This window comes from Vigna umbellata, chromosome 2, assembly GCF_029865625.1.
Source record: "Vigna umbellata cultivar VRB3 chromosome 2, Vumbellata_1.0, whole genome shotgun sequence".
NCBI classification, from domain to species: Eukaryota; Viridiplantae; Streptophyta; class Magnoliopsida; order Fabales; family Fabaceae; genus Vigna; species Vigna umbellata.
The window spans coordinates 40196015-40206449 of record NC_142166.1 but is presented as its reverse complement, the minus strand read 5'-3'; the positions used below and the strand labels follow the sequence as shown (position 1 = coordinate 40206449).

General features: G+C 34.3%; 1 protein-coding gene across 1 annotated transcript; it reads left to right on the top strand.

The window, feature by feature from the left end:
* Positions 1-963: 963 nt before the first annotated feature.
* Positions 964-6773, top strand: LOC124823124 (protein ALTERED PHOSPHATE STARVATION RESPONSE 1-like). Its single transcript, XM_047295259.2, has 4 exons — positions 964-2816; positions 4126-4331; positions 4719-4942; positions 5750-6773. The coding sequence occupies exons 1-4, from the start codon at positions 1511-1513 to the stop codon at positions 6540-6542; spliced, it is 2529 nt and encodes an 842-aa protein (XP_047151215.2). The 5' UTR covers positions 964-1510; the 3' UTR covers positions 6543-6773.
* The last annotated feature ends 3662 nt before the right edge of the window (positions 6774-10435 follow it).

The following is a 10435-nucleotide window of genomic DNA, read 5'->3' as shown; positions in this document are numbered from 1 at the left end:
AAGGAGCTAAACGTATTTATCTACAACATACTTTGATGTTTTTAAAGTAAAATATGTTAAAAGTTTGAACCACAAATTGCACCCAAACAAGAAATTAGTCGCAAATTAAACTATAACAAACAGCAATACATTTTTAATTAATTTTTATTACGGACCAAAAGTATACAATTTAAAAATCTGATTATTTATTCAGTCATATTGTTTTAGTGAAATTTCTTAAAAATAAAAATACTTTTTATCTGTATTTCTGTTACAACATATTTCTTTCCAAAGACAGACGGATACATGTACTCTGCACGATGGACAGAAAGAAAAAACATGTAAATTGTTAATAGAAAAGTAAAGAGTAACTTCCTTTGGACTTTCCTTACCAGAATAAAAAAATAATTACATGTATAATCATGAGTAAAATTATAATTAATTATATATGATAATGTTTTATTAATAAATATACTTCAATGAATTATTAAAATAGTAAATAAATTGAAATAAGTTAAGTAGTTTGTCACTGTCCGAAAATAATTACAAAAAATATTATTTAATAGGAATAAGATAGTTATTTAAAAAGAATTAATAACATTTTCCTTACATGAAATTGTAATTAAGTCAATTTAATCTCACTTTAATGAAGATCACCCATGCCAGATCAAACAGTGGAACTTCTTTATATATAAACAGATTTGATCCATAATGTTTAATTAACATGGGAAATAATTGTTATTTAAAGACATTTAATAGGTTTAAGGAGAAAACTTAAATAATTACTTGTGAACCCGACCCCTAATAAAAATAAAACTTAAAAATATTACAGAAAGAAAATATTTTTAAAGTAAATATTTACTGTATAAAGTAATTTAGAATTATAAAATGAAGAATTTATTTTATAAAAAATATATTGAAATAAATTGAAAAACGCGGAAACATTGAAAGTGTAAACTGGAGGGAAGGAGGCGACAGTTTGACACAGAATATTGAGGTAGAATTGCATGGGTAATGAAGATATTAAATATTAAAAACAAAAATAAAGATAAATAAATAAAAAGAGAAGCATGAGATGGTATTATGATGAAAGGGGTCCGTTGTCAATGGCGGGTCTCCTCTCTCTCTCTCTCTCTCTCTCTCCCTCTTCTTCTCTTCTCCGACTCTCTCAAACTTCCATAAATCTCACTCAATTTTTTGTTTAAATTCAAACACCAACAACAAAAACCAGATCCCCACCATCACCAATCTCAATACAATTTCTCCTTATTATTTTATTGCATAACATCCTCCCCACCCTCTCTTTTCTTTTTCATGCTTCTAAATTAATAATTATAAATCTCTCCAGAATCTTCATTCTCTGTTACTCTCTTCCATCAATCCCCTTGCATGCACACACACTTCACTCTTTCTCACGCGCTCACTTCTTTAATCATATACACAACTATATCAACCATGACCCACTGCGGCGGTGAACTATGTTCTCCGGCGTCGACATCGGCAACTCAGTCTACGATCTCCGGTCACTGACATGGGCTGCGGCGCCTCCAAGGTGGAGGACTTCCCCGCGGTGGCTCTGTGCAGAGAGCGGAAGAGGTTTCTAAAAGCCGCATCGGAGGAACGCTACGCTCTGGCAGCGGCACACGTGGCGTATTTCCATTCGCTCAGGGAAATCGGCGACGCTCTTCGCAAATTCGCGGAACAAGACCTGACTACCACCGCCGGTTCTTCCTCTCCGGTTCTCACATTACCTTCCGAAACCAAGAGCATCAACAATAACAAACTTTCATCCTCTTCTGCTTCACTCTCTCACGCAGATTCTCCCGACGGTTCCCACTTGCCTCTCTCTTCTGGATCCGAATTGAGTTCTCCTTCTCCTACTCATTCTCATTCTCATTCTCATTCTCACTCGCATTCTCATTCTTCTTCGCCTCAAATTCACGGTTCCCCAGAACCCGACCCACCTCCTTACGGGTACTATCAAAATTACCAATACGCCCATTACATGAAGAGGTCTGTCCCCAATGGAAAACCAATGGTATATGAAGAACCAGAGAAGCACGTCGCAACATTTGGACAATGGCCCGATCCTTCTTACGGTTACGGTTTCTACGGGTTTCCGGGTGGGGATTACCCTTACTACCCTCCCCCGGGACCGTCGTCATCTCCGCCGCGTCCCCCTCCCGCGCCGCCGTCTCCTCCTCGCGTCTCCACTTGGGATTTCCTCAACGTCTTCGATAGCTTCGAGAACGGGTATCCGATTTATCCGCCTCGGTTCGGGTCGAGAGCGAGCAGTCCGGATTCGAAGGAGGTGAGGGAGAGAGAGGGGATTCCCGAATTGGAAGATGAGATGGAGCACGAAGTCCCGAGAGAGGCTCCTGCGAAGGAGAAGGAAGGTAAAAAGGTGGCTGGGGAAAAGGGATCCGCTGGAGTGAGGGATTTCGGGGAAGGGCCTTCGAACACTAAAACGGTCCCGTTGCAGCAGGTGAGTAGCAGCGAGGGGAGTTCCAAGACGGTAAGGTTCCATGACGGGAGCGATAACGGTTCCGTTGAAAAAGAGATTAGGAGCAGTCCCGACACTGTTGTTTCCGAAGAGCATGGTGCGAAGAAAGGGGTGAGCTTCGAGATTGATGAAGCGACGGTCACGACGGTGGAAGGTGACTCTTCCGTTCTGAGTAGTGTAACCACTTTGTCGGCGCACGGAACCAGGGATCTGCGTGAGGTTGTGGTGGAGATTCAGGATGAGTTTGTGACGGCATCGAATTTTGGGAAAGAGGTTGCATTGTTGCTTGAGGTTTGCAAACCGCCTTATCGGTCTAGGGTTGCTGCACTTAGAGGTATAAACGCTTTATCCTTTTCTGTTAAATGTTAGACTCATGCCTTACCTTTATTTCATTCAGTTTTTGTTCGTGTGTGGAGCTTGTAGACGGTGATGTGTGAGCGTTAGTATCTGGCGTATTTTGCTTCTTTTTCTGAACCTGTAGCCGGTAGAGGGTGGAAAGATGACGTAGATTGCCTTATTTGCTCCTTTTGGGACTTTGGTACATAATTCGTTTTTTTAATTTTTTTATTTAGGATTATATTTTAATTAATTTCGAGCTAGAATAAGCTTGTTTTGTTTGTTTTATCCTTTACATTTTTTTAAATTTCATTAGATTTAGTTTCTTTTTTTTATTACAGTTTGGCTTTGCATCCTCTTTATAAACCTGGAGTCTGTTGGGGCTTTTGAACAATAATTTCTATTAGAAAATATCTGGGATGAATCCGACACTGAGGAGTGCCCCCACACTCCTCAGGAACACTGTTGTCTGCATGGTTGTTTTCTCATCCTAGGATGTGGGGAACAAGCGTCCGCAACTCCTCGGCCTGTATCCCAGTTGGGATCATGTTTAGATTTCAGTTGAGAGAGTTCAAATTTGCTATTATTCTCAAAACAACAAATTATTTCTTCTTCATTTTTGTGCATCGGAGTTTACAATTGTGCATTGAATTTTGCAAAAAGTATTTTCCGGACTTTATTCCAAAAATAGCTTGAGTTGTCTTCTCTCTTTTTTTTTGTTTTTTCTTTTGGCTCTGGCAGCGTCCAATTTGATGATTTTTCTGTGTACACTGGTTTAATTGTCATGATTTTTCTTTATTTATGTAGACACCATAATCTAAATAAAATTAGATTGCACTGAGAAAAAAAGGCAAGACGATAAATACTTCATTGAATGGTAGCACGTTTATTGTAAAACAGTAAAAGACTTGTGTTGATTTGGCAAGCGTGAGCTCCAAGCAGAATATTTCTTATGCTGTATGATTATATTTCAAGACGTGTTTTGTGGCTTCTTTCGTTTAGTCATTTTCTTCTGTGCTGTTCACATTACGTCTCCTCTCCTAAAACAAATAATCAAGTCATAGACAGACTGCAAGCGCTACCAGATTTTGTGATCGACTGAACCAAGTTGAATAATTGTATAGATTTTTCGTTATGACCTTTAGTTTTATATTTCCATAGTCGAGCGTCCCAGGCTTGTGCCTCAAGAAAATGCAGATGTGGGGCTTTATTCTTAAACTCTGTTTTTATTCTCCATACCCTCTTTGTTGTTGAGTTTGAAACATCAGTCAACTAAATGTCTTCCTATGTTATGTGGTTTTGTGCAGTTATCTTGTCCAGAATCTTGCAGATGGTAGCACCTTTGAGGTTACCTTCAGATCCTCCATCTATACAATTTTCTTCTAGGAAAATAAAATTGGCACGAGCATACTGTGGGGAACCTGGGAAAGACTTCAAGACAAATCCAGAAAATCTTTCATCCACATTGGAGAAACTTTATGCGTGGGAGAAGAAATTGTATAAGGAAGTTAAGGTATGAATATGATTATTTTCAAAATAATCCAAGTTTAATGAATCATGAAGTTAGAAATGTTTTGTGCCATTCATAGTTTGATATCCTTCTTACTGATTTGCTATATGACCTACTTGTTGAGGGCAAAGGCTTCTAAAACCCTTATGATAGTCCCTTTAATACTTTCATGTTGTTGGACAGGAGGGGATATAATTTGAAACTTCAGTACTCAATAACATGTATTTTCAATGTCATGCATATTCAGCATCATCTTCAATAATAAATTATTTGTATTAATTAATAAATTGTAGATTATACCACATACTTGTATTGATAAGTGGTTCTAGATAATATACTGTGTTAATTTCAAATTATGCTTATGCATTTATGTTTTTGCCCTGTTCTCAGGATGAAGAGAGGTTACGGGCCATTTATGAGAAAAAGTTCAAGAGACTGAAAACATTGGATAATCTAGGAGCTGAATCTAGTAAAATTGATGCTACTAGAGCATCAATTAGGAAGTTGCAAACAAAAATCAATATTTGCATCAGAACCGCTGAAACTATAATGGGAAGAATACATAAATTGAGGGATAATGAATTGCAGCCTCAACTTGCGGCATTGATTAATGGGTATCAAATTGCTTCGCTTATTCACTGTGCTGATTTTTATCTGTCATTTCTTGCTAATTTCTGGTCTCAAACATTTAAATTTATTACCAGAAAATACTGTCAAGGCTTTTTTTTTTGTTGTCGTTTCAAGAGGCGATGTGTTTGGTCTCTCTTCTTCCCTTATAAAGAGTAGGCTAAAATAAGTAAGATGAAGTATTAATGTTTTTAAACTCATAAAAGCCATTTTGTGAAGTTTTACGTGATTTGTTGCCATGTTTTATTATCTCTCTGAATTGTGACGATGTTTAATGATCTAAGTGATATAATCGTTTCCACGTTTTTGTACAAATAAATTGAGTAAAAACCTTGTTCTCCTCCTTAGATGCTTCAATTAACAGTTTTTATTCACAGTTCTATTGGCTCAATGCAACTCCCTCGTTCACCTAAGGATGAGAAATCCCTTATGGAATGTTTGAGTTAGCAATTTAAAAATCTTGTTGTCATTATTAATGCCCCTGGATGCAAGAGAGGCCAATAATTGATGGTACAACATAATTTATGTGCCAAGTTCGACATTCCGTCGAGAATTGTCTCAAGTCGTATAGAGATATGGCACTGAGTCAAAGTATATCTTCAAGTGATTGATGAGAAATAGGCTTGTGGTTATGGCGTCAGTGGTTGAAGACATGTTTCCGTCATAATTATTAACATTATCCTATTTGGTTTTGGAGTGGATAAATCTTTGTTTTTTTTTACATGGTTGAATTGTTTTTCTTGAGTCAGAAGTTATGGAGCTATTGATTTGATGAACGGCCTATTTGTCAACAGATTCACGAAAATGTGGAAATTCATGCTCAAATGCCACCAGAAACAGGTCCAAGCTATCATGGAGAGTAAAAGTCAGTCTATTAAGATTAACCTTGGTGTTTCAGGAGATGAAGTTCTGAAGGCCATTGTAGAACTTGAAAAGGAGCTTTTGAATTGGTGCAGTCAGTTCAACATTTGGGTTAAGACCCAAAAAACTTATGTCAAGAATTTGAATGAGTGGCTCTTGAGATGCCTTCCTAATGAACCTGAAGAAACAGCTGACGGTATTGCCCCTTTCTCTCCAAGTCGGCTTGATGCTCCACCAGTTTTTATTATTTGTAATGATTGGCATCAAGCAATGACTAGAATTTCAGAAACGGAGGTGGCAGAGGCCATGCATGAATTTGCTCAAAAACTACATGAGTTATGGGAAAGGCAAGATGAGGTGCAACGTCAGAGAATCAAAGCCGAGTATCTCAGAAAGGACTTTGAGAAACAACTTAGAACATTGCGCACAGAAATGGGAGGCTTAGAACATGATAAAGTTTCAGGAAAGACTGCATTGTCGAAGTTCACTTCTGATAGCGGTGTTTCACCACTAGATGATCTAAAGGTGGATTTAGATTCTATGAAGAAGAAATTACATGAAGAGAGGGTCAAGCATAAAGAAGCCGTCAAACTTGTTCATGATGCAGCTAATAGTAGTTTACAGGCTGGTTTGATTCCCATTTTTAAGACATTAGAGAGTTTCACTTCAGAGGTGGTGAAAGCTCATGAACAAGTTAGGCTTAAAAAGGCTGCTGGGGATTCGTAGAGATTCCAACTATTTTATTTCTTTTAGAGTGAATTGATTGGGGGAGTTTAGGGGTTGTACTTGGAAGATTTAGAACTAACCCACCAGTTTTGCAGCTATAGTTAGTCTTATTCTGTAGGAAAGCGTTTGCTTGAAACATGTTTCAGCACTGAAGGGTCACCCAATCTACAGTTAGAGGAAAATTTGTATAGCAAAAAAATTCATTTATTGATTTATTGGTTGTAACTTGAAGGTGGACTATATATGTTGCATATGCCTAGGAAGGAGTAGGATCTTTATGAGGAAGCAGGGAAATTTTGTAGATGTTTCAAGAATGATCTGGTGAATTAAAACATAGTCTCCTGCAGTTTTGATTCTTTCCTCCTTTGATGAAAGAGTTGATTGTGTGCTGAATATGAAACCAATGTTCACCAGCTCAATGGAGGAAATTCAATTTTTGTAATGATAAGGGACTAGGGTTCACCGTGTAGGGAAGTGTTGTAAATACTACCTAGTGTCATTTGCCAGCCAACACTGAATTACCCTAATCCCTATATGGAAAGGGAAAAATAGATTGCGATGCGGATGAACTATAAGGAAATAAAAAGTTTTTAAATTATTTTGTTGTCAAAAAAATCCGATAGGAAGGATATTTAAATTTGTGGACTTCATATTTTATTTTATTACTTATTTGTCTTGTTTTTCTAATTATTTTTATTTCCATTTTTTATTGTCAAAAGGACCTAGATTGGTTAATAGAAACAAATACCTCATAAGAAGTTAGAATTATGCTTTTTTAACATTAGTATATAAACTATCATAATTTATTTGTCATTATCATTTTACTATTATAGAAGTGCAAAGTATTTAAGTTAATATTCGAAAAAAAAAAGTGACTAACTGTTTTGTAGTAGATTTTTTTTCTCTCTTCTAATTATAGCAGTGTTTGAACATGAAATTTAAGGAATTTGAACTCTGTTCCGTTTAAAATAATTATTTTTTGATGTATTTTTCTTGATTTAAAAATAAAAAATATTTTTACTAACTTGCTGGTTTTTTCGTAATACAAGGTGGTTTCGTAAATGAACTTAACGATAATACACTACAGCTATATTGTTATTACGAAAATCAACGACATTAATTTGTGATTAAACTGCAACATCAAAATTCTTACGCTATTTTAATTAAATTATTGTCAGTACATTGTTTGCATTTCGAATGGTAGATCTATATCCGTTGAGTACAAAAAATTAAAGTTAATGTGTCTTGTAGTTTTCTTAAATTTTAATTTGTTTTCTTATTTGATTTTAAGTTCTTCATTTCTATATTATCATCATCACTTAAAGTAAAACCAGATTTCGTCTACAATAATCACGTTTGATGAATGGAATTAGTTCACCACACAGCGAATCAAAATTAATTTTTATTTTTCATAAAAGATAATTAGTGTCTGTCAAAATCTTAAAAAACATCTTATTAAATTTCATTTTAAATAAATACATTTAAAAGAGATCAAATAAAAAGTGTGATTGACATTTTAAGAAGAAAAATCATATCTTAGTATTAAATAAATTTCCAACTAATGTATACTCTTTGGAGTCCTTTATAAGCATAGGCAAACTAATGACCTGAAAAAATAATCATAGCCATATTTAGCCGCATTTAAAGGCTTATTAAATTTGGTTATAAAATTTGATCACTTTATATATTTATTAAAAGTAGATTAATTGTTTTTTAATGGTTTGATATGTTCAAATATCTATCTCACACTTCATTATACACTTAAAGCTCTTTATTGTCCCTCAGTTTATTTTATGAGTATATCTTTTTGTTCATTTTTAGGAGCAATAAATGTCAATGATTAGATGAATTTGTAATCATAGGATTGTCCACACTATTAATATATCTACCATTCGATTTGTCATAGTCCAAGTTAGTGTTTTAGGACCCATTGGTGAATATCTTAAATATCATTTTATCTTTTTCCACCTAGGTTAGATATGTCATTCATGGTAGGTGGTGCACACATCCTTGCTTTGATTTTAGTTAGGTATCTATTACTCCATCTCAACTTTGGAAATAATTAGGTACTTTTTGTTTTAATTATTTAAAATATAAGTCATTTGAAATATCTTAAATTTCTTTTTGCATCTTTAATTTATGGACAAAAGCTTAAACACAACTTTTTCCTTATAGTTTATAAGTTAAATTGAAGTTTCATTTCATTAATATATGTACTATACATCAAATGCTAGCACAAAATTCGAGATGAAATATTAATTGGGATTCATAAACGACACTAAAATCATCGAAAAAAGCATTTGAGTCTTGTTCTAATTCGTTGTAAAGTCTAGGGAGATATATTAACAAAGAGTAATCTTGGAATAAATAAATAAAATTAAAGAAACCAAAATAATTAATATATATATATATAATATATATATATATATATATATATATATAACTTCTTTTATTAGATATTTTAATCTTAACTTTTACACTTCCCTCGTACGTTTCTCCTCTCTTTTTTACACATACTTATCCCAGTACAATTAAATGTAATAAGGTTGACAAAATAATTTTTTTAATGCTATAATTTAAATATTAGCTTTTTTCTCTTAATTATATTTTGTGATACTGAAATATACATTCTCCTGAAAATTCATTTCGTTTAAGGTCACAAAAAAAGGATTTTCTAGGTTAGTGAAATGAAGAATACATGGGAAGAATATATGGGAGGGTAGGTGATAAAATGTATTTTGGATGACTTTCGCTTTTAAAAGAGTTTAATCCCCTTAAACAATCAATTACTTTATCACAAACCACATATAAGGAATAACATTACATTCCTATACACTCAATCATTACCAACTATACAGACATATTCATGCATTTTCACAAGAAAAACTCACAACATTGTTCAAAATTGATATTAATATCGGGATCGACCCCTTCTTTTTCTAGGCAAGATGGATTGCTTTATCTATAATTTGAAATTGCTTTTACAGTTTTTAATTTCAAAATCTTTCGGAGAAAGAAAAGGAGTTGAATAGATTCTCAGTACAGGAAAACATATCATTCATGTTTCTCCAAGAAGAAAAGATGATAACCACATGTACGAATTTGGAGAACACTTCTCCTGGGAAAGAAAGATAGTACTCTGCAACAATAAAAAAACAACTTAGGTAGAAAATTGAGAAAGAAATGTGAAGAAACACAATTGAAAACATAAACAGCTTCGTCCATTGAAAATATAAACAGTTTAGTTTTTTTGAATTAAATTTGTAATTCAGTTTTTTTAACCAAATTACATAAACAGTTTAGTCCAGTTTTTGACAAAAAAACAGTTTAGTTATTTTAGTATAAGACTTGTAATTTATATTCAATTTAATCATTTTTGCAGAAGACGTTTAAATCATTAACGGCGTACTGTTCAGTTGTGCAACATCCTCTACTCTCGTATAATCAAGGATCATACGATCATCGCAAGACACACAATCAAAAACACAAACAAATATGGGTAAATTACAGTAGCACAACCAATAACTATATAACATGTACATGGAAGTAATCAAATTTTAATAGTAATCATTCACCTATACTATGCTACACTTACAGAATCATTTCTATACCATGATCATCATTACCATCCTCATTTACTATATCGTGACAATACCATCCATGTTATTCTTATCAACACCATTTCCAAATACATTATCACCACGAATCATCACATGTACCTCCATTAGAACTAACCTCATCATGAATCCTTCATCATGATAATAACATCATGAGCCTCCACAATACCATAAACTCCATAGTGAAAAGAATCAGTCACACTCTCATACCTTACCTCGCAAACCTGTAGCCTCCCTTACAAGTCTGCTCGAGTAGTCCCGTCATCCTGGCTAAGG